At 36.6% G+C, this 24923-nt stretch overlaps 1 protein-coding gene across 3 annotated transcripts in view; it reads right to left on the reverse strand.

Moving 5' to 3' along the window:
* LOC127793747 (helicase-like transcription factor CHR28) overlaps nt 1-19015 on the reverse strand; it is a 43105-nt gene extending 24090 nt beyond the window's left edge. Inside the window, exons 1-9 of one of the 3 annotated variants that reach the window (XM_052324450.1) lie at nt 18593-19015; nt 17455-17491; nt 16764-17228; nt 15443-16620; nt 7557-7628; nt 6997-7074; nt 5965-6871; nt 4953-5083; nt 4567-4782 (exon numbers count right to left, since the gene is read on the reverse strand). In XM_052324450.1, the coding sequence (XP_052180410.1) occupies nt 4567-4782; nt 4953-5083; nt 5965-6871; nt 6997-7074; nt 7557-7628; nt 15443-16620; nt 16764-17228; nt 17455-17491; nt 18593-18730 (3222 nt within the window). In that variant the 5' untranslated portion in view covers nt 18731-19015. Of the gene's footprint in view, nt 1-4566; nt 4783-4952; nt 5084-5964; nt 6872-6996; nt 7075-7556; nt 7649-15442; nt 16621-16763; nt 17229-17403; nt 17492-18592 lie in introns of those variants that run through there. The other 2 variants (XM_052324449.1, XM_052324451.1) reach the window with 2 other exon arrangements.
* Nucleotides 19016-24923: the final 5908 nt, after the last annotated feature.

The raw sequence follows: 24923 nt of genomic DNA on the forward strand, positions 1-24923 counted from the left end.
TGGATGATCATTTTTGTTACTGTTTTGCCTAAAGTAATTGAATGCTGGATTTAATGAAGAAATAAGGAAGAAATAAAGATGATTTGGCAGCAATTAGTTAATAAGACATAAATGTAACTAATTATTTTATTAAGGGTAGATTTGACTTTTATGAGTTAGTTATTTTTCCCTTAGTTAGTTCCGCCCCTCTAGTCTATAAATAGAAGGGTGCGGGGGTTAGCCATGATCATCAAAACATTCATATCTTTCATTCCTTGTATTCGGATATAGTGAGAGGCGAGAGTAAGAGCTGGCCGATTCTAGTTCTTGTTGTCTTTATTAGAGTATTGTATTCAAGAGGCAAAGTGGGGTGAAAGTGGGGTTTTCTTGTACTGGTTTCTTATTCGTTTCTAGTGGATTGATTGCTTCTTGGATTGCTAGATGTAGTGCCGTGTAAATGGCATGAACCAGGGTATATCTTGTGTGCTGCAATCTGGTTTGGTTTTCTCTACTTTTAATTCTGTTTTTCATTATCTACTTTCAGTCTTCAATTTTGTTTGAATTCGGTGAGGTTCTTGAGTGATTCTTGAGAGATCATAGTCTTGGTTTCAACAATTTTGCTCTCAAAACTTTGTGTTCAGTCAGTTATTTTCTAGGTTTTGAAGCATATAGAGATGTTAAAGGTATGTACCTTATGCAGTCAAAGTATACCTTAGATCTTTTGAAAAAGGCTTCTATGCAAGATTGTAAGCCTTGTGACACACCTTTGAATTCTAGGGTTTCATTTACTGATGAAGGAGAGTTATTTTCATATCCTCCTCTATATCAGACTATAATTGGGTCTTTTCAATATTTGACTCATACCCGACCTGATATTTCTTTTGTGGTGAATAGGCTGAGTCAGTTCTTATCCTCCCCTAAAATGCAGCATTGGTTAGCTTGTAAACTTCTGCTCCGATCTCTTAAGGGCACAATTGGTTTGGGGCTAGTGTTTAAACCTATGGCAGGTGCTCTTTCTTTGACTGTGTTCACAGATGTTGACCATGTCGGGTGTAAGGTTACACGACGGTCTACCAGTGGTGTCTGTGTGTTTCTTAGTCTAAATTTTGATCGTCTGGAGTTTTAGGAAGCAGCCGGTGGTGGCTCAGTCTGTTAGTGAAGCAGAATATTGAGCCATAGCTCAAGGAGTTACTGAGATATTGTGGTTACAGTCACTGTTTTCTGAACTGGGGTATCCTCTACATCATACTCCTATTTTGTGGTGTGATAATATGGCAAACAAAAGTATTGCAGAAACCCCTGTTTTCCATTCCCGCACTAAGCACATAGAGATAGATGTGCATTTTGTTCGAGAAATGGTTGAAAGAGCCTACTTTGCATCAAGTGGCTGACATTTTTACCAAGGGTTTGCCTCGTGATCGTCTATATTTTATGTGCAACAAGCTTGGTCTACAAATCTCTCCTATACAGTCACAGTCTGCTTGAGCCTCAAACATCTTAAAGGAGCACAAGAGTTCTATGTCAGTTGGGAGGTCTAAACTGAGGGGAAATGTTAGAGAAAATAGCAGCAAATAGCACTTTGGGTTACTATCTTCTGTCTGTTTACTTTGATTAACTGCTGTATATGTTCTGTTAGGTTTGTTATTTTATGTGTTAGTAGTAAGGCATGGCCTCCTTGTATTAATAGCTAGGTATAAATACCAGCTACCTTATGTTTTATCATTCATTCAATGAGAAACTTGATCGAGGCATTCTTCCTATTGTTTTCCTCTCCTATTGTTTTTCTGATCTTTTGAATCTCACACCCCTTATATCTCAAAAAAATACATCATTTTGCATGCTATGCTAGTTCACTCTCCACCAACACTCACAAAAATAAACAAATATAGCAAAATCACAAAAGAATAATTAACTTCTTGTGCTTACAACCTGAAAGGTATAACAAAAGTTTCTTTGCCAAAAAAAAAATAATAATGATCTTCAAGTTTCCATCAATTTTTTCCTTTGAAAAATCGACTTCATCAACTACATGTTAAATTTCCAATAGTGAGTGATGAAGCTTAGTAAGGGTTTAAAAACACTTTTTATTATATGATTCTCATGATAAATGAATGCTTGAGCGTGAAATAAACAACTTTGTCTAGAGGAGCCAAACCAAATCTCTCCACAAGCCCACTATATCTCAAAACCCATGGACCGCCTTGTGAGCCTCCTTGCTCAAAGTTGACAAGTCAACCATGGTGAAAACTCCCAAAGACCCCCAAACAGCACATAGCTATAGTTTCATGTGATGTAAAAAACCAAACTTTTATATGCACATTTAGCCAATATTCTGATGTTTCTATATAACTCGAAAGAGAAAACACATATATCACTTTCATGTCAAGTTTAATCCAAATGAATACTTACTGTAATGAAGCTTACTTGAAGAATGGTCGAAAATTCTAGAACCCCCCTTCCTTCCCTCTAGAGCAAATAGAGAGAATGAGGCATTGGGTTCCCTTTTTATGGTGGCCACAGTCAAGGGGTGTTTTAGTCTTTTGGGTAATTTCCCATTCCATTATTTATTTTGGAAATATACACACACAGATATTGTACCTTAGGGGAGACAAAGTTCTCCTCCCCCCCCCCCCCCCTCTTACCATGTGTTTCTTATAAAAGACTTACACCTCATCACCTTCTCCAAACACCCAAGTCAATCACTCATCACAAGCCATCATTCCCTATTTCCAACCCACCTCTCAAGTCAACGCCTTAAGTCATTCCAAGATGTGTCTCCTCTTACATGAGGTTTTCAGTCATTTTATACACATCATGTCATTTACATGCACATAAATATCACCTTTGTTTTGCATACCCAACTGCATTCTACCTGGAAATCATCATTCTAGGTGCCATTGAGCTCATCATCATACGAGAAATCCATTTCTGATATCCATAATAATGTCCACCCACTGCTTGAACGTAAATTTTTGGATTTATCAAACTGCCAGCTCGGCAGTCAACCGTGCAATTGTCCGTGAGTCGACTATCGATCATTTTTGCTGACCGCCAGTCAAACAATTGACTGGTCATCGCTTGCCACATGGAAACTCCTGCAATTGGTTGTGCATCAATTGTCACCATCCTCCCATGCTACCACACAGGTAGCCAATCTGACAGTTGACTTTCGGCCAATAGTCTTAACTATTTTGCTGGAATTTCTACAATGCAAATACCATAATATCTCCATAAAATTCCACCAAATAATCTCCTTAGTAATACCTTTATTTACAAATAAAGGTATGGGGAACAAAACACATTCATGCACAAACACGCAACAAAAAACAAAAGCTCACCTACAACAACATATTGAATCTCAATCCCACTAGGTGGAGTCAGCTAAAATAAAAGATCATCAGCATACCTCGACGAAAAAATGCCCCCCTTAATAAAGGAATTGTTTTCAAATCACAGCCTAAAGGATCAATGCATTATTTCAGAAAGCTGTTCTTCAAATAACTTCACAATTCCTGACACCACAACTGCCTAGGTGCCAATTTTTCATACTTCCATTTTTTTTCCTCTCTATTGGCATAGTTTTGGTCAACTCTGTTAAAAAGGAAAACACAAACTCTCAGACAAAAGGCCAAAAAACCATTCAAATTCTATCCATTTGTATAATTCCCTAGAGGAGATCTGTCACATTACATAATCCTCTCGATTATATTCTCATTTGTTGCATGGAGTGATTGCTTCAAAGATGAAGGAAACCAACTTTTTGACAGTTTCATATAGGTCATCCTAGTCATTCACGGATCTAGCACAGAAAAGCCCCGTCGTCATTCACTGAGACTGGGACCACAACATACAAAAAGGGTAGGACTATAGCCACAGCTAAAATATTGGACTTTCAGTTAGTTTTTACCAGAAATCTCACCATGTAGTGAAAATAAACAACGGAGACATTATTCCTACTTGTTTAAAAAGTGTATAAAACCCTCTCTTTGTAAGTACATGCATGAAAAGAACATCCACAATATAAAGGGGAATCCGGTATGGAATGCAAGCGACAGCATAGAAGAGAACAGAATACTGGAAGCACAGAATCCAATAAATCCAAATGTTTGGGTGTAATGAAGGGATGAAGCAGCAGTAGGAAAGGAGGAACACAAACAAATAAGGAAAAGTACATTAGTGAATTAGCAAACAGTGAGAGGGAATGAAGAACAGGAGAGAGAAAGAGAGAGAGAGAGAGAGAGAGAGAGCCAAAGCAAGGAAGGAAGGAAATCCTTAAATTCAACCATATCAACTCTAATTAAATTTAAATTCAATATACCAAACCCAGCAAATTGGGATACCAAATGAAAATAGTTTTTTTTTTTTTTACAAATCAAATGAAATAAATAACTATACATGAATGCTGAAACCCCAAAATATTCCCTCCTTCAGAATCTTCATTAACAAAACCATATATCGATTAGACGACCAAAGAAAAGCCACAACCAATATCTTCACATAACATCTAACAGATCATCTAGCATACAGTTCCCTAAAGCAATCAATAAGAGAAACATCAATAAAAATGTCAAAGAAGTAACTACATACATTGCATATGCCACAAATTGCCAAAGAAGCTTCCAAGCAATTCAAGAGACGAACTTGCATCTCCCTGGGAAGTTTTTTTGCCATCTCAACAGATGATGCAGAACGAGAGCCATATCCCCTCACAAGAAGAGGATGGTCACAAGCTTGTCGCAGACGGAGAAGCATCAACAAAATGTTGACATAATTCTGTTTGACAGTTCCAGCAGCTGCATATTCCTGATATACCATACCAATCTAAAGGTCAAGGGGAGACGTCTAAAAGAGGAATTGTAAGCGTGCTTACAGAATAATAACCATATAGATGAGCAAAAAGAAAACTAGAACCATATCAAAAGGAAGACAGAACAAAATTTCAACATAGACAGTATCATGGAGTAGAAGCGTACAGCAAATTGAGCTCGGGAATCAGCCTCGAGTCTGCAGTAGAACTCCCGCTCTTCCTTTGTGAAATCCACTTTTTTTAATTCTACTGATTTTGGTGGCAAGTTAATGATGGGTTCCCCATCAAGAAGTGTTCCTAGAGCAAAAATTACCCCACTGATCATAAGTGCCTGCAGTAAGTTGTATCCTTCTTTGCAGTTTTGGTAAAACAGTGCAATAGTCATGTGTTGGTAGATACAAGGCAAAAACAAAACTCATAAAAGCATCAAGAAATATATTATTTGGCATTCCATATTGGAAATTCGAATCACATTAGCTGACAGCTGAAAAACAGTAACAAATACCTAAAATAAAAGTAAAAATAATAGCAGGATATGTTCTTTTGAAAATATACTTTAAGGTGCACTTCACAGTACAATCTACAGTGAGCTCATAGGAGCACAATTTGTTTTCCAAGTGCAGTCCAGAGTTTACCATTTTCTCCAGGTGCTAATATAAACTAACTGCGAATGACCCATGTAAACACGAAGGCAGTTTACAAATGATAGCTTCAACCACATACTCGCACAGATATTGTTATAGGACATAATAGTAATTGGCTAGAGACTGATGTATCAAAACTTCTAATAAAAGTGTTATCCTAAGGTCCCAATGGATTTGATGGAAAAGTTCAATGCTATTTGCAAATAGACTAACAAGATACATACAACAATACCACTAATCCAGACACCTTGGGAGGAATGATGATGAAAGCTAAACATTTTCAGCAATCTAAGAACAATACAAAACAACATAAAAATCTCTACAGAATAAGGACCAACAGCAATGTTAGAAGCCCTTCCCCAACAATGATCTTCGAAAGTAATCCACAAGTTACACACTTTTGTTGCAAACATAAAGGAAATAAATGAGGAGAGAAAGCAGAGAGAGAGCTAGAAACCAAATTAAGTCAAATTCACCTATATTATCATTTAAGATAAAGCTAAATGCCACACAAAAATTGTCATGCTAACTTACCTTTTGTGCGACGCAGCATTATTGTCTTCAAAACTGCTTGTAGCTTTTTGTACCCATTTGTTGGATTCCTATTAATTGGGACCTTTATTGTGGAGCAAAACGATTTATATACAGCATATGGGTCATATCTCAGAAATCTGAAGTAGCTATAAAGATCATCAACTGCATTCTGAATAGGTGTCCCTGATAAGCACCATCTGCGTTTAGCTCGGAGCCCCCAACAAGCCCGAGCTACTTGAGTTCTGTGATTCTTAATGCTCTGTGCCTCATCTAGTACAACTCTGAACCAGCCAACCCTAGCAAGAGGTCGAGCAGTGGATTCAAGTGAAATGTTATCAATTCCCTTCTTATCTTTTGCAGATCTTTTATCAGGATATTTCCTCTTCTTACTGGATGAAAGTTCAACAGATGGAACGCCATCAGCTTCTAGCCTTCTAGTCTCATCATCATCTTTATCAACAAGAGGCTGTTTAGGGACCTCCATGCTTACAATTGAATATGTTGTCAGGACAACATCATACTTGGCCAGCTCCCAAGGATCTTTTGTTCTATTGCTTCCGTGATATACTAAAACAGATAGATTAGCTATGCTATTCACCTTATTATGCAATTCCTCGTCCCATTGGCGCAGGACACTCGTAGGACATACAACAAGGGTTCCAGCAGCTGGCCTACCCTTTCCTTGCACAGAAGTGTTCTTGCTCGTCATTGGGAAGCCAATTGGCAACACTTGGCATGATTTGGCTTCCTCCTTTGATCCATCAGGATCAGACACACAGTCATCGTCGTCGTCATCCAAATTTAATGTTTCCATTTTACATTGCTTCAAGTTTTCCAGACAAACTCGGGAAGGTGGAGCCCTTTCCTTGAGTATAAGTGCTATGGTTGATATTGTTTTCCCAAGTCCCTGCCAAAGAATGATGGTACAAACCCAGAATAGCATTAGGAAAGTCTACCCTCAAGTAACAACAGAAGAATAGCATACACAACCGCCCTAAACACAAATAAATAAACAAGAACAAACTAACTAACCTGATCATCTGCAAGTATTCCTCCAGAGCAGTGTGGGCTGGCTGTCTCCTTCTGGACCATCCAAGACAAAGCAATTCGCTGGGCAGACAATAAATAAAGTAAACCAGATTTAATTTTTTGAAATGCTGTAAGTAAACCAGATCCTAATTCTTGAAATGCATTAAATGATAGCTGCACACCCGTAATCAATTAGATATGTATAATTACAATAATCCAATCTATCATTATCAAGTTTGACATTAAAGCATTGATTACATTCTCTACACTGAAACAAGTACCAACTTGCTATGAAGTGTTATATTTCCCAACTAAAATAATTGCCACCCAGTTGCTACAGTTTCCCTATCCACCAGAAACACCTAGATGCTACAGTTTATCTATCCTCATTACTGCAATAGAACATAAAAACTTCTGCCTTGATTTCCAGAAAGAGATTTAATAACGTATTGCTATCTCATTCACCTATGCTTGATCAGGTTAATTAAAATATTTGCTCATCAAAGTAAGTTGCTAACTCAAAATCATATTCCCAACAAAATAAAACAAGGTAGAAGACAAACCTGATGTCTTAAAAGAGGCACTGACAAAACACCATCTGGTGGAGTAGCTTCTGTTTTTGGTTGAGAAAGATCCTGCAATGCAAGCAACCAGTCTAATAAAAAGTTCAGCAATCAAAAATGATAGAAGTAATATATAGTTGGAGGCGACAAAACTTGTAAAAATCATGCAAACTTGAAGAAGCACAGTAAATGTGGATATCTCTCTCACTTTGTCACGACTCCAAGAATTAGGAAGATATTTTCTTATTTTATTTTCAGTAGTTATATATTTAATTAGTAGTTATGTTCTAGAGATTACAGTAATGGAGTTGTGTGGAGGTAGTGGAGTGATTTAGGAACAGTTATTGGCAGTAGAGGAGTGGCAACTGCCACAAATAACTGTTGGTTAGCTTTCTATATAAAGCTGTAACCCCCGCAATGTCAAGATTATGTTATGAGTTATCAAGCTATTGAATTCTCTTTATTCTCCCTCAATTTTATCTATTTTCTTCCCCATTCTCCTGGATTCTCCCTCAATTCTGTCAATTTCCTCCCTTATTTTAGTCTGTTCTCCCAAATGTTCTGCCTGTACCCCCCTCAATTCTTGTTATTTCTCCCTCAATTTCCAGTTCTATCTTCTAAGGAAACATCAATTAGGACTAGGATCCTGACACTTAGTATCAAAGCAACAGTTTCTCAGCTATGATTTAGGGTTCCTACCAATTGATTTCAATTAGAACAAGGTGGTTATTGCAGCAGTGATACACAGTAAATTTTGAAGAATTTGGATTGTGCAGGTGGCTAAAGGAACTCTTGAGAAACTACAGTTGCTGGGGGAAGTATTCAAGGAAGAAATCAATAAAAAGTTATATGAACTCATGATCTTGATGGCCAAAAAGTATCAAGTTAGTCTTCCAGCAGAATTACTTTATAGGAAATATTCCGATCCAATTATTCAACAAAAGGGACCAATCCCTGTGACAGAGGACTGTCCACCGAAGAAGAATGATGGTCAAGTTTTGGAAGGTATTGATAATGATCCTGCTAACATTACATGTCCTAAGCAATCTGCGAATGAGCAAAGCAAGGAAGCCAAGTTCAGCAAAGTTGTTCATGACTGGGATTTGAATTTGTTCAAATCATATGACCCTGTCTCCGTCACCAGTTCGTCAAACATAGTCAAAGATCCTCTTCCTTTAAAGTATCTCCCTCTTCTTTTTCATGGAAAAGTTCAGTCATTTATAGGCATTGCTGATCCAAAGGACATTACAGTCCAAGATGATTCTAGGTTTGTCAAGAAAGGTCAAGTGGTTCCAACTAAACCAACTTAAGACCTTTCACTGGAGGTGGAAGAAGTGGATACGCCATGGAGTGATCTAGTTCTAAAAGAGAGAATCAAAGCAGGTATTTTTTATGTTGTCCATCATGTTGATCGGAAGGGCTTGGATGTATACAGCTTTGAGGTGAGATTATGGCAAGCTGCATGGAAAATTGACGTGGATGAAGGGAAGGTAGAAGAAAAAGACGCTACAAGGATTGGATATTTGGATGAAGCAACTGTGGTTACTGGTTAGTTACTAGATTTCTTGAGGACTGTAGGACGAAATCAAGAAGATTTGAAATTCAAAAATAGGAGAATAATAAGATAAGTCATTATCCTTGTAGAGTAGTTGTTGTAAATTTATATTTGAAGTTTGTATTTTAAGTTTGGTTTGTTCCTAGTTTTTAGGAGATAAAAGAATCCTAAATCATCCCCTAAATTACAGGAGATAAGATAAGGGACTATTGTGTATATATTCTTCCCTATTCTTTTAGAATTAATCAATCAAGCATTCTGTTTTTTTGTTTGTTTCATGGTATCAGAGCTAAGGCTCGACAAATAGCATTAAGGCTTCGTTGTTCTTCTTCTCTTCTCAAAAATCATGCCCAATATTCATCAGAATCCTACGCTAACCGAAGCCTCTCCCCAAACCCTTTTCCTTCTTCTATTCCAACCCCTTCTTCTCAGAATCTACCAACTGCCTCAATCAATAACCATCCCATACAAATTACTCACCACAAGTTAAATGGTAGTAATTTTAGGGAATGGTTTTATTGATGATCAAAGGGAAAGGAAAATCCAGCTATCTCACGAGGGATATGCCTGCTCGTCCTACTGATTCCTCTACCTATGGCACTTGGAAAGCAGAAAATTCAACCATAATGGCATGGTTGATCAACTTAATGGAGCCAAGACTAGGGAGGACTTACCTATTTCACAAAATCGCCAAAAAGATTTGGGATTCGATTCAAGAGATATATTCCGACCAAGAGTACTCCTCTCAAAGATTTGAAATAAGGTTAGCCATTAGGACAATAAGGCAAGGTAACATGAGTGTTACAGATTACTTTAATATATTGGTTGAGCTATGGCATGAAATTGATTTATTTCATACTATAAATTGAGAGTGTACGGCTGGTAGCAAGAGGTATTACAAGATGATTGAAAAAGATAGGATATTTGATTTTCTCCATGGACTTAATACTGATTTAGATGAAGTAAGAGGCAGGATTTTAGAAACAAAACCCCTGCCATCTCTAAGGAAGGTCTTTGTCGAGATGAGAAGAGAAGAAAGTCGACAAAAGGTAATGCTTCATCAACTCAGTGATCAACAAAATTCTGCTCTTGCAACTGTTAAACCAAGAGAAAATCTCTCGAAAGGAGAAGGAAGGGAAAAACAGTGGTGTGACTACTGTAAAAGGCCTTATCATACCAAGGATACCTGTTGGAAGATCCATGGTGAACTTGCAAACTGGAAACCTAAAAACAAGAGAGACAATACCCGATCAACCTATATTGCCAAGGCATCCAATAAGGACAGAAGTAGGACAGATTTAAATCTGTCGGAAGAACAAATTCAGACCCTCTATCGATTGCTAAATCAAGGTACCAGCCCTACCAACCCCTCTACATGTCAGCCTACTGCATCCATGCCTCTACAAGGTAATCCCTATCACTCCTTAACAACACACAAACTGCCTAAGGACGCATGGATAATAGACAGAGGGGCATCCGACCATATGTCTAGTTCTACTAAGCATATGACCGAATACACTCCCTGTAAAGATTCAATTGATATTTCAATAGTTGATGGTACTATATCTCTTGCAGTGGGTCATGGGATTATTTTGTCTTTCAAATCTAAAGCTAGAATCAGTTTTATATGTGCCTGGGTTGAGCTATAATCTCTTATAGTGAGTAGAATTACCAAAGATATGAATTGTAGAGTGATATTTCTTCCCTCATGTTGTGTATTTCAAGACCAAGCATCGGGGATGATGATTGACAATGTTAAAGCAAAAGATGGACTCTATTGGTTGACGAAGAATACGGCAGCCTCATCTCTTTTGAATAAAACAATCCTAACTATTACCTCCAATGCCAAAATCATGTTATGGCATAAACGATTAGGACACCCTAGCTTTCCCTATCTCAGATTCTTCTATCCTCAGTTTTTTATTAATAAAGACCATATTCTTTCTTGTCAACAATGTACTCTCGCAAAACAATCAAGAGCCCATCACCCCATGCAATCTTATAAACCTTCTAAACCGGTTCATTTAATCCATAGTGACATTTGAAGCCCCTATAAACATCCTAATCTTTCCGGTTCAAGATGATTTATAACTTTTATTGATGACCATTCTAGGGCATGTTGGGTGTATCTTATGAAAGATAAATCAAAAGCAAGTAGCATATTCAAGAGATTTCACAAATTTGTTTTGAATATATTTCAAACCTCTATTTGTATCTTTCGAACCGACAATGGTCGAGAATATTTTTCTCATGACTTGACCAACTACTTACTTGAGCATGGTATTTTGCATCAAAGTTCTTGTCGCTACACACCACAATAAAATAGTGTGGCTGAAAGAAAAAATAGGCATCTCTTAGAAGTGGTAAGGGCTATGATGTTCACCACTCATGTGTCTCATTCATTTTGGGGGGAGGATGTTCTTATAGTTAGATATTTGATAAATCGTCTCCTTTCTAAAACACTCAAATTCAAAACCCCACTTGAAACCCTTTGTGAATCCTATCCTAATACACCCTTCTTTCCTTCCATTGAGCCTAAAGTTTTTGGTTGTGCAGTGTATGTTCACAATCACAGTGTGTCTCAAACAAAATTAGATCCAAAAGCCCTAAAATGTGTTTTTATTAGCTACTCTCCTTCACAAAAGGGCTACAAGTGTTATTGTCCCATCAATCAACGGTTTTATACCTCTACCGATGTCACTTTCTATGAGAATCTTGCCTATTATTCACACACCGATTCTCAAACCAACCCTGCTGGTCCCATTCTTGCTTCTTCATTTTTTCCTTCCCTACTGCCAAAATCTTCTCAAGAGGGAGATTTAATCCCTGATAAGATGTTGGCAACAGCAGACCCTAAGCCAATTTCTCCAACTCCTCCTATTCAGTCACCCATCTCTAAACCTGTGCAGTCTCTATCTCCTTAGTTTCAAACTCAACTCAACAGCCTACCAGTCCTCCCTAGCTTGTGTATTCTCGAAGACTTAAAGGTCTATTTGAAGTCTAGTAGGGTCAATCATCCTCCCTTGATGATGGTCTACCAAAAGACAGTAAAGCAGGTGTTGATTTAACAGGGAATGAGACTGAATTAATAGAAGAAACTAAGGATCAACCCAATGGTGCTATTTAAGATGATGGGCTAGACTGGGCAGTACCTATAGCTCTCCGAAAAGGTGTAAGATCTTGTGTTAAAAATCCTAAATATCCTCTATCCAATTATTTACTTATGCAAAAGTGTCTCATCAACTTAGAGCATTTATTGCAAGGCTTGACAGTGCTAAAATCCCTAAAAATATTCAAGGAGCTATGAGAGATCCTAAGTGGAAAGCAACACTGATGGAAGAAATGAAGGCCTTCGTTGGAAACCACACTTGGGATATAGTTGAATTACTCCTAGATAAGAGAACCGTGGGATGCAAATGGGTGTTTACCATCAAGCACAATGCAGATGGTAGTATTGAAAGGTATAAGGCAAGGTTAGTGGCACAAGGGTTCACTCAAACCTATGGAATAGACTATGAAGAAACCTTTGCCCCTGTAGCTAAACTCAATTCTATCTGGGTAATACTCTCAATTGCTATAAATTTGGATTGGCCTTTGTTTCAGTTTGATATAAAAAAAATGCATTTCTTAATGGGGACTTAGATGAGGAGATCTACATAAAAATTCCACCATGCTTTGAAGATGAAATGGGCTGTGAAGGAAAGGTTTGTAAACTGAAGAAATCTCTATATGGTTTGAAGCAGTCACCTCGGGTTTGGTTTAAAAAATTTAGCCTAACCTTAAGCAAGGATAGGCTGACCATATTTTGTTTATCAAAACCACATAAATTGGAAGAAAGTCTATACTAATTGTCTATGTTGATGATATCATTGTAACAAGTGATAATGAGCAAGGTATCAAAATACTGAAAGAGCAACTGAGAGCTGAGTTTGAGGTGAAAGACCTAGGACTCATGAGGTACTTCCTAGGAATGGAGGTGGCTAGAAGCAAGGAAGGCTTATTTATCTCTCAAAGAAAGTACACTGTGGATTTACTCAAAGACACAGGTATGCAAACATGAAGACCAGCGGGTACCCCATTAGACAAAGGCTGAAAATTTGAAGAGAAAGATGATGATATACCAGTTGAAAAAGAGAGATATCAAAGACTAGTGGGCAAGTTGATCTATTTGTCTCTTACTAGGTCTAACATAACCTACATAGTAAGCAAGATCAATCAATACATGCATGCTCCTACAAAGAAGCACATGAATGTTGTGTTTCATGTGCTTAGATACCTAAAAGGGACACCTGGGAAAGGGTCGATGCTTAAAAAGACCAAGAAACGAGGAATTGAAGGGTTTGTTGATGCAGATTGGGCAAGCTCTATAGAGGACAGCAAGTCTACAACTGGTTATTGCATTAAGGTATGGGGAAATGTTGTGACCTGGAGAAGTAAAAGCAATCAGTAGTGGCTCGCAGCAATGCTAAGGCAGAATTCCAAGCAATAGCTCAAGGCATTTGTGAGGTAATTTGGTTAGAAAGCTTAATGGAGGACCTAAGGATACCTTTGACTCAAACTACAAGATCATACAGTGATAGTAAGTCTACTATTAGTATTGTGAAAAATCCTATCCAACATGATCATATGAAGCATGTAAGGATTGACAGGAATTTTATAAAGCGTGAAATTGACGAAGGTGGAATAATTCTATCCTATGTTCCAACCACGGATCAAATTGCAGATGTGTTCACCAAAGCTATGATGAAACCTGGGTTCGAATCTCTAATAGTCAAGCTAGGAATGACTTGTATCTATTGCTAATCTTGAGGAGGAGTGCTCGACGAGATCAAGAAGATTTGAAATTCAAAAATAGGAGAGTAATAAGATAAGGATAAGTCATTATCCTTGTAGAGTAGTAGTTGTAAATTTATATTTGAAGTTTGTATTTTAAGTTTGGTTTGTTCCTAGTTTTTAGGAGATAAAGAATCCTAAATCTTCTCCTAAATTATAGGAGATAAGATAAGGGACTCTTGTGTATATATTCGTCCCTATTCTTTTAGAATTAATCAATTAAGCATTCTGTTTTATTGCTTGTTTCAAGGATAATAAATCTTTTAAGGGGGAGGGAATGTCATGACCCCAAGAATTAGGAAGATGTTTTCTTATTTTATTTTCAGTTATTATATATTTAATTAGTGGTTACGTTTTAGGAATTACACTTATGGAGTAGTGGGGAGGTAGTGGAGTGATTTAGGAGCAATTATTGGTAGTGAAGAAGTGGTAAGGGCCACAAATAACTATTGGTTAGCTTTCTATATAAAACTATAACCCCCACAGTGTCGAGATTATGTTATGAGTTATCAAGATATTGAATTCCCTTTGTTCTCCCTCAATTCTGTCTATTTTCTTCCCCGTTCTCTCAAATTCTCCCTCAATTTTGTCAATTTCCTCCCTTATTTCAGTTTATTCTCCCTAATGTTCAGCTTGTACCCCCCTCAATTCTTGTTATTTCTTCCTCAATTTCCAGTTCTATCCTCTAAGAAAACATCAGTTAGGACTAGGGTCCTAACACTCTTATCTCTCTTTTGTTTTTTTTTTTTTTGTTTTTTTTTTTTTTTGGTTGAATATGTCAAAAACACAGTAGGTGCAGATCATAGTAGACTGGTACAAATCTGCAAAAACTTCTCCTAAACAGAGTTTACTGAGAAGACACCCAACCAGCAAACCAGAGAGGATATCAAAGGAAAGGCAAGAACTTTCTCTGCAACATCTTTGCCACAAAAACCATAAACTACCCATCTATCCAAAGCCTTTACAAAACCAAGGAACTATTGCAGGTATGGTATATTTCAAAAGTCCAATATATAAATTGGATAAGGAAACTAATTATCAGGTTAAGGGAGTTCTGGAGATACCTCAAAGAGGAACTTGCTCCGTGGCATCTAAGAAACACTCAATACTTGTTCACAGTTCAAAAGGAAGTAAAGAAAATTGTGTTTGTGTTCACAAAAAATAAATTGTGTGATATATATACTTATATGTACAGAGATAGAGAGAGGGGGGGGGCAACACAGACATCCTGTTCACAACAAAAAATAGTCAAAGCAGTACTAGGAAGAAAAATATCTGGTGGCCCCATGCCAATACCAAAATACGGGCATAAATTCCTTTTATGCTCCATTCAACATAACCGATGAACATGGAACCATCAAACACAAATATAATTTTCAATTCCAAAAATATTTCAAACTTTAGATACACAAAGGGCCATTAGATTATAGTAGCTGACTAGAGAGAAATCAGCACACTTGCTTAACAGCAATGTACAGGCAAATTTATCAAAACTCACCTGCAGTACCACTCGAAAAATAAGGCGTTCATCATTGGCCTTAAGCTTCACACCTCCCATTCCCATGTAAGTAAGGGGATCACTAAACGTAGAATGGTGCGAAGTAATAAAGGAACTCTTTTTCATTGAACATACATTTGAGCGGGCAGGTTCACTGATATCTTCAAGAATGCATACGTCTGGGTCATCATCATAATGGTAACTGTTAACCATGATATTACTCTGAACTGTTTGGCAACTCACTTTTGCAAGATTAGTATCCATTCCCTTAGGTTGAACCAGAGTACTGTCTATTCCTACACTTCTGCAATCAAACTGCTGCTTCATTGCAGTGCATGGCTGTAGCTGCTGTACACAACGCTGCTTTGAGGCCCTGACTTCCAGACAATGGTCATCAGCAACCACTGGGTTTCTAAGAACAGTTTCATCAATGTTAGCAAGAGTGTGGTGAGCTCTTTTAGACAACAATAACAGATCTTGATTTTCCTCCTTTTTGTGAACCAAAAGCTTCTTACTTGAAATGGACGGCAAAATAGGAGGCAACAATTGCTCTAAGCCTTTCCTAACAGGATACTCATACCCAATACTGAGAGATGTTCTATGACAAGTATCATCAGACGCATCATAAGATGAATATGCCATTCCCTGTGCTGAAACCAGCCCAATATTTCTTTCATCTTTTAGATGAAAAAGAGGTTTGTTGCTAGGCGTGCTTGACACAGTAAGAGGTGATAGCCGTGATGAGGGATGGTTAACAATAGGCCTATGATCTATTTCATTTAAAGAATTTTCCTTGGTTAGAGTTGTAATATCATAACCTGCACATTTGATATTAAGTCCATTAAAATTGGGGTCACCAGTCATTGATGCCTCCAAGTCTGCTCCACATGAAGTTTTAACCTGAGCCTCACGCATAGCAGCACTGCATATGCCTTCAATCTGAGTTGGAAGCACCTCATCAAGTTGATCCTTTGTGTACATTGTCATAACATTATTGTTCGACATATATTGAAGATTGAAACTATCATCCAGAACCCATGGCAAAGTTCCATCATATTCCATCACAGGAGTCTCCATGGTTTCTGATGTTCCTGAGCCTTTCAAGCTATTTTCACTTGAATCACAATGCCTTCCATGATTCAAATCTGATTTCTCCAGAACTGAAGTCACAGGTCCATCTGAAATGTCAAAAATTCTTATTACCTGAATCTCAAAATTTTTACAAGCCAAATATGACACACAAAAATGAACAAGAATCTACAACATATTAGCCCAACTACAATAGTAAAACATAGGTTTTTATTAGCAGACAATCACATACATTGAGTATCCCTCTCCAAAAGCTTGAATTGAAATTCAGCTTCTCCTTCAGAATGATTGGAATTCAAGACCTCCCTAAAATCTGAACCATAATAATCATCTCCAGCAGGAAAACTAAATGTGGCACCACGATTGGGTATCTCATAGGGAATTTCTTCATGATAATCTCTCCCGTAAGATTGAATATCCTGCATAACTCCATTACTCCCTGCACTTAAAGAACCATGACTTGAAATTGGCAACATCCAATCTGCAAGACTTCCAGAGCAGCTAGCTGGAGAACTAATCTGTGCTGAATGTTCCTGCTTTCCATAGTCAGACATGACAGAGTTCCGAGCAGACTCAAATGAACCATCAGAAGGCCCGGCCCTAGAATCTGAAGATTCAGAATTTTGCGAAGGAGAGAATGTAACTGAACCTGCTAATTCAGCACCAGATATAGATGCACTTTGCAACTCCGCAAGTCCTAATTAAAATCCAGGAAAGAACAATCACAATGGATCATTATGCATCATATTGCAAAACTAAGTGTCCAGCAATACTGCATTGCATAAATTGTGGAAATTTTTGGCAGTAGACTAACATAAAAATGGAGGCAGCAGAAGCAAAAAGGAAGATGATCATCAAAGCCATAAATTTACCCAATTGAATCATTGAGATTTCATTATTCCCAACGTAAGAAGATGGTTCACCTTGTTCTTTTTTGATTGATAAATCCTCAGGATTATTCTGCAAATTAAAACACATCTATTCAGTATCTGATGGAAGTCTGCACCTTCAAGAAACAAAAAGGGCCAATTCACATGTACAAGAAAATAGAGTAGGCAGTCCAAAAAATTCTCAAACATGATAGCTTGAAGAAAATAGCAGTCATTAAAATCATAAGAAATTTCCACAAGGTCAAAACTACGTTGAATATGTTAATCAACTCCTTTTCTAAACAAACATTTAGGATATGAAACTAGCATGCAGAACTCAAAAGTCAAGAGGAAACTCCCTAGCTTTTCACAATTTTTAAGCAAAACTTCTTCTTTTTCCAACATGTGCACCAGAGTATACAAAATTTAAGCCTAAAGACAGCTCTACCATAGTAAAGTTCAACTGCAATAATATCCAAAGACTTTATGTTTCCCCTAAACACTTAACAGTATACAAGATAACCATGGAAAGCTTTTCCACAAGGACCATTGAAGTCTTTATCAAAAAGAGATGCATGAAAACTTAAAACTGTCCCGTCCTCCTTTATACAATCAAGAATCACTAATCCACAACCACTTACCCTTTATTCTATCTAATGGTCATTTGACAGCCCTGTAATGCTATTTGCTAAGCATACCAAACACTGACTACATTGCATGATATCTGATTGTGATAATACCAATCCCAGAAGCTCCACTGTTATTTTTCTAAGAACTTATTCCTCATTTTTTTTTTCCTTTAGGCTGTAAAAACTATACACACATACATATACATCCAGATCAATTACTTGACACTGAAAATATGAAGAGATCAACACAGACATGCATCCTCCAGACTCATTACTTGGCATTCACAATATAGAGAGATCAAGGCAAGAGATCACAGTATGTGAATGAACACACAAAGAAACACTAATCATTTAAAAACCCATACACAAGAAAAGAAAGAATCTGATCTAGTAATTAAAGCATGTTTTCAAGCACTTCAACGTCTTAGTGGAGATCGCAAAGAAAATCAGACTGAACTACAAAATCCCCACAATCACTTCAATTTTTTAATCTTCCACAACAAAAAGTCCACTAATTGTTTCATATTTTGACTAGTAAAAACCAAAGCCGAATCAGTACCGACCTGCGAAGGATCGCGACCGGGACTCTCCTCGAGAATTTCCCACAACGACTGAATATCGATAGACAGATTAACATCATCGTCGCCCGTCGACGGATCACCAACAGCCAAAACTTGCGACCAATCGTCCGCCATCAACATAGCCAATTCCAATCAAACCGAAATCTCCAAAAACATAACTTAGTCCCGAGTCCGAAAATTTCCAAAACCCTACGCGGCCTATTCGACAAGTATCGGCAAAATCAAGCCTCCGTAAGGGCGAAAGAAGACGAAGACTCGAAGCTGCACGCGTATACCGCGACAGAAATAAAGCGGACCTATGCAGAGAGATCAAACACTGTTTGGTTGGCAAGAAAGTTCGTAGCGGTTTCGGTGATGCGACTTTTGTTCCTGAATTCGTGAACCTTCTGGAAAAATAACGCCGAGAAAAAGTCGCGAAGGATGGGGTGGCGCAGGTTAAGAAAGCGGCAAGGGGGTGCGCAGCTTAGCGGCTGCCTATTCTCTTTGTTTTTCTCGTGGTTTTGGTATTCTTTAACTGTTCCGAGCGTGAGAGATTACGCGAGGAGTGGATTGCGAGGACTGTTCTTGTTCCGCGTTTCAATGGTCAATGGCGGCAGTTTTAGCACGTATCGTGTGTAATTATTGTTTAATTAGTTAATAATTTAATATTATAATTCTATTTTGAGTCAATAATTTTGGTAACAAGAGTTGTCGATTGGGAAAATAGTCATAAATATTAAAATTAAAATAAAAAATATTTTCTATGTGACATATATGAAGATATATGAGATACAATATAGAGATATTAAAAATATAATATATCGATATTCATGACATAATATAAATATAAATATGGTATAATATAAATATATTTAAAGTATAATGTAAGGATATTCGTGTTGTCATTTAGCAATATTTGTGATATAAGACATAAGAATATTTATGATATAACATAATATTATTCATGATAATGTAAATGTATTTATGATATAATATGGTGATATTTGTTATATAAGGCATAGGTATTCATGATATAACATAATTTAAATATAGAAATATTCGTGTTAAACCTAAGGGTATTTAAAGTATAATATATGGGTATCTATCATATAATGTCTAGATATTTGTGATAAATGTATTTATGGTGTGATATATATAAAAGTTTTCATGATATAATATAAAGGTATATGTGGTAAAATGTAAGAATGTTCATGGTATAACATAATAGTATACTCCTAATATAAGTTAAGAGTATTCATAGCATAAGATAGGAATATCCATAATGCAACCAAGTAATATTCGTAATATAAGATAGGAATATTCGTAATATAACATTAGAGTGTCCATGATATACCATAGGTGTGTTATTGATATAGTATAAATGTATTTGTAATATGACATAAAGATATCCATCATAAAAAATAAAAATATTTGTGATATAATATAAAGGTATCTTTGTTATGACATAAAGTTATTAATGATATAATGTAGAAACATATGGTATAGCATACTTACATATGAGGCGTAACACAAGTTTATACATGATATAACATTGATGTATCCATAATATAAAATAAGATATTCTTTCTCTTTTTTAGTTAACGCACTATCACGAGCGCCCTCGCTGTTTGACCCCACGATTTTAGTAAGAGAGGTAAATCAAAGAACCTAGCAGGCAAGTTTCAACCCTTGACACAACCACAAACGTGAGGGCGACAAGCATTTTTTATTTTTCATGGTCGCTCATTGCTTATTAAACAATTTCATGGTCAGGGTTCGAACACGGAACCTGGGGTCTAAAGAGCAACACTCTAGCGGTTATTCCTTTGCCAGCTAATCTATGCCCAGGAGACATAAAATAATAAGATATTCTTGATATAACATAGAGATGTTTGTGATATTACGTTAAAATATCTATGATAGAATATAAATTATCCTTGGTATAACATAAATGTATGTTTCATGTCATATAGAGTTATCTATAGTATTTCATAGGACTACTTATAGTATAACATAGATGTATCTGTTTTACAATTTTCACATAGTTATAGGTATACATGGAAAATATATCTTTTTTAAAATTTAAAATTTGAATAAAAACAAGCTAACTAAAATAAATAAATAAATAAATTCTTACTTTATTTGAATAACATTACCAAATTTTATCTATGTTTGAAATTTTAATTAAGCTATTTATGTTGACCGGTTAAACAAGTTAACGTTAAAATAATCTAATAATTATAATTAATTTACAAAAATATAATGGCTTACAATTGATTTTATATGTTTAAAATAATTGCAATACAATACGAGATTATGATGATGTTTGGGTAGACTTAAAAAGTGGCACCACCATTAAAGATGGTAGCTTTAAAGCTATGAGTCAGCCATTTAAGAATATTTATCTCCTTGCCGTTGTTGCTACAATTATTTCAGGCATCCTTTGTTCCCTCGTTATCGATAAGAAGAGTGTTTGAGTGTTAAAAATAATATATATAATTAAGGGGTGTGACTCGGTGTTATGTCCGTATAATTTAAAAGATATATTTAAGAATTAAAGTTTAGTTTTTATTTTTAATTTTTGTAGACAATATTTATATGGACATGATTATAGTGTTATAATTAATTTTATATAATGGGAGATGTCATGAACTTAAATCTTATTCACATAATAAGTTTATGTGTTTGACAAAGCTAAGCTTCAAAAAAAGAAACAGTGGTTGTTTGCTTAGCACTCATTAACATGACCCTACAATATATTACAACAATGTTTGGATACAAAAAGAATTTATGTCTTCACAAAGTCGTGTTTTCATTAGGGATGAACAAAAATTTAGGTTAACTAAATTAATTGAACTGAATTAATTAAAATTATTATTTCAATTAAGTTAATTTGATAAAATAACTGAACCAATCAAATCGATCAAATTATAATAAAATGTTATTGTATATGATGATAGTTTTTGGGACCGACCACCACGTGCCACCTCTGCGAATGGATCTCAGGAATCGGACCTCGGACTTGACGATGTCGGACCTCGGTGATAGAACCTACAAGACAACGGAGTGACAGGGCTAGGGTCCCCCGGGGTGGACTCCAACGCTTAAATCAGTAGAGTAAATGCAAGTAGAAATAAATGTGAGAGCTGTAGAGCCTTTTATACCTGATGAGGAGCGGCCCGGATCTTTCGGACTCCGCACAAGATTATTGACTTGCCACGTGTCAGCCTCTCGAGTAATCCATGTGGCAAACGAGGCCACTAGTGCGTAGGGATATTCTTGTGATTTTAGGTAATGCCACATCACTTGCCTCCACTCCTTGAGCTGAGTTGAGAATCACGCTAGGTCGAGGAGTAGCTTAATTTTTTAGATTATTTGACTATAAATTTTTCCCAAGATGCATAAAAGTATTTCTAAGTATGAGACAACTAAATCCCAAACTCTTGAGGTTAGTTTTTTCCTCTCTTCTATTTTTTTCCTTCCTTTGCTTTTTCTATTTTTATTTTATTTTATTATTTTTGCTTTTATCTTTCTTTCTTTTTTTTTTTTTAAAAAAAGGTCATCCTCTTCCTCGGCCAGGCAAGCCTTTTGCCTGGCCGAGGCCAGATCTCGGCATGGCCGAGCTCAGCCATGGCTGAGGCGCGACCAAGACTGACCTGGCCGCCCTCAGCCAAGGCTAGCCTGGCCGAGATCGGCCATGGCCAGCCTCCCTTGAGGAGCTTGCCCCCCTGCTCGTTTTACTTACTTTTTTTTCTTTTTTTTAATACATAAATATATATATAGATATATATATATTGGGTCAGCCATGGCTGACCCTTGGGGCTCTTGCCCCCCTTCCTTACTTTTTTTATTTGCTATTTGTGTTTTTTTTTTTGGTCTGCTTGCTTTTTTTTTTTTAGAAATATATATATATATATGGGCGCACATTGGGTTGGCCATGGCCGACCCTTAGCGCTTTTGCCCCATTTTTTTTAATATATATAAATATATATATATGTATTTATTTATTTATTTGTTAATAATAACAAAATAAGCATTGACTTGACTAACCCATTTCTTTGGCTTTTCTTTGTCGCAGGTATGGCTCGAGATTTTCCAAGGTAGGTTGCACTTATTGAGCTCCATTTGGTTTGTGTCCAGCTATGGTTTTCCTTCTCTAACCTTCTGCATTCCTTTAATTCGAGAACGAGTCAGGGCTTTTAACCCTTGGATTTTAGCTACTTCCATGAGGGTGTTGATTTCCTTCCGGCCACTAGTCCGCCCTCGTCTTGGGGATAGTTTAGGGCTCTTGACCTTTGGATTGTTGCCACTCCCACGCGAAAGAGGGTGTTGAGTTTCTGTAACATCCCAAAAATTTGGGAAATAAATAGTGATTATTAATTTTGGCGTTTGACGTCATTATGGAGTATTTGAGAAATTAAGAGAAAATATTTACTTATGTTATTTTGAGAAAATAAGTAAATAAGGTAATTATTTAATTCTTGCATTTATGGAAATTAATGGTTAATAATTATTAACTATTGTATCTATGATGTTTATTAAATATTTGTGGGTTAAAAGGGAATGTCAATTTATTGGGTATTTGGAGATTTAGGAAGATAAATAATAATTTGTGTATTTTGAGAAAATAAGAAATTTATGTATTTAATTAATTTATTTGAGAATATTTATGGAAATAAAAAAAAAATGAAAGTAAATTAATTTAGTATATTTTCTGGAATCTATGGAGGTATAAGTGAAATAAAAAAAATAAAAGAAATATAGGGGTGTGTATGTGATTTAAGGAAACAGTGGGGGTTAAAAGGTGATTTGCGAAATTGGGACTGAGTTCACTTTAAAACTAATTGGTGCGCATATATAATCAAAGGTAGCAGCTAGCCTGGTGGTGCGCGCGCACGTGGAGGATTGTGAGGTCGCGGGTTCGAGGTAGGCTGGGCGCGCACAAGGCTGGTTTTGCTGATTTTTATTAAATCTCATGCTGATTTTTATTAAATCTCAGGCGCCCAAAACGGCGTCGTTTCGGAAAGGCGGTGAAGCCTTCAGCGGCTGCCCCAGCGGCCACCACGTGGCGCGTTCCCAGCCGCCCAATTATTTTACGCGAGCAGCCTTCGTTATGCTCTGATTTAAGGCCAAATTCGGCCATTTTAGAAGCAGAAAGCAGCGAGGAAATTTGGGGGAAAAAGATCAGTGCGCGTAAGGCCATTTTTGAGGAGAAAACCAAGATTAAACTTGGTTTAAATGGATTTTAATTAGCCAGGTAAGTAAATAATTATGTATTAATAATTTTGCTCGGTTAGAATTTAATTAAAAGAAGAGTGTTTGAGTGTTAAAAATAATATATATAATTAAGGGGTGTGACTCGGTGTTATGTCCGTATAATTTAAAAGATATATTTAAGAATTAAAGTTTAGTTTTTATTTTTAATTTTTGTAGACAATATTTATATGGACATGATTATAGTGTTATAATTAATTTTATATAATGGGAGATGTCATGAACTTAAATCTTATTCACATAATAAGTTTATGTGTTTGACAAAGCTAAGCTTCAAAAAAAGAAACAGTGGTTGTTTGCTTAGCACTCATTAACATGACCCTACAATATATTACAACAATGTTTGGATACAAAAAGAATTTATGTCTTCACAAAGTCGTGTTTTCATTAGGGATGAACAAAAATTTAGGTTAACTAAATTAATTGAACTGAATTAATTAAAATTATTATTTCAATTAAGTTAATTTGATAAAATAACTGAACCAATCAAATCGATCAAATTATAATAAAATGTTATTGTATATGATGATAGTTTTTGGGACCGACCACCACGTGCCACCTCTGCGAATGGATCTCAGGAATCGGACCTCGGACTTGACGATGTCGGACCTCGGTGATAGAACCTACAAGACAACGGAGTGACAGGGCTAGGGTCCCCCGGGGTGGACTCCAACGCTTAAATCAGTAGAGTAAATGCAAGTAGAAATAAATGTGAGAGCTGTAGAGCCTTTTATACCTGATGAGGAGCGGCCCGGATCTTTCGGACTCCGCACAAGATTATTGACTTGCCACGTGTCAGCCTCTCGAGTAATCCATGTGGCAAACGAGGCCACTAGTGCGTAGGGATATTCTTGTGATTTTAGGTAATGCCACATCACTTGCCTCCACTCCTTGAGCTGAGTTGAGAATCACGCTAGGTCGAGGAGTAGCTTAATTTTTTAGATTATTTGACTATAAATTTTTCCCAAGATGCATAAAAGTATTTCTAAGTATGAGACAACTAAATCCCAAACTCTTGAGGTTAGTTTTTTCCTCTCTTCTATTTTTTTCCTTCCTTTGC

This window comes from Diospyros lotus, chromosome 2, assembly GCF_014633365.1.
Source record: "Diospyros lotus cultivar Yz01 chromosome 2, ASM1463336v1, whole genome shotgun sequence".
In the NCBI taxonomy this organism is placed as follows: Eukaryota; Viridiplantae; Streptophyta; class Magnoliopsida; order Ericales; family Ebenaceae; genus Diospyros; species Diospyros lotus.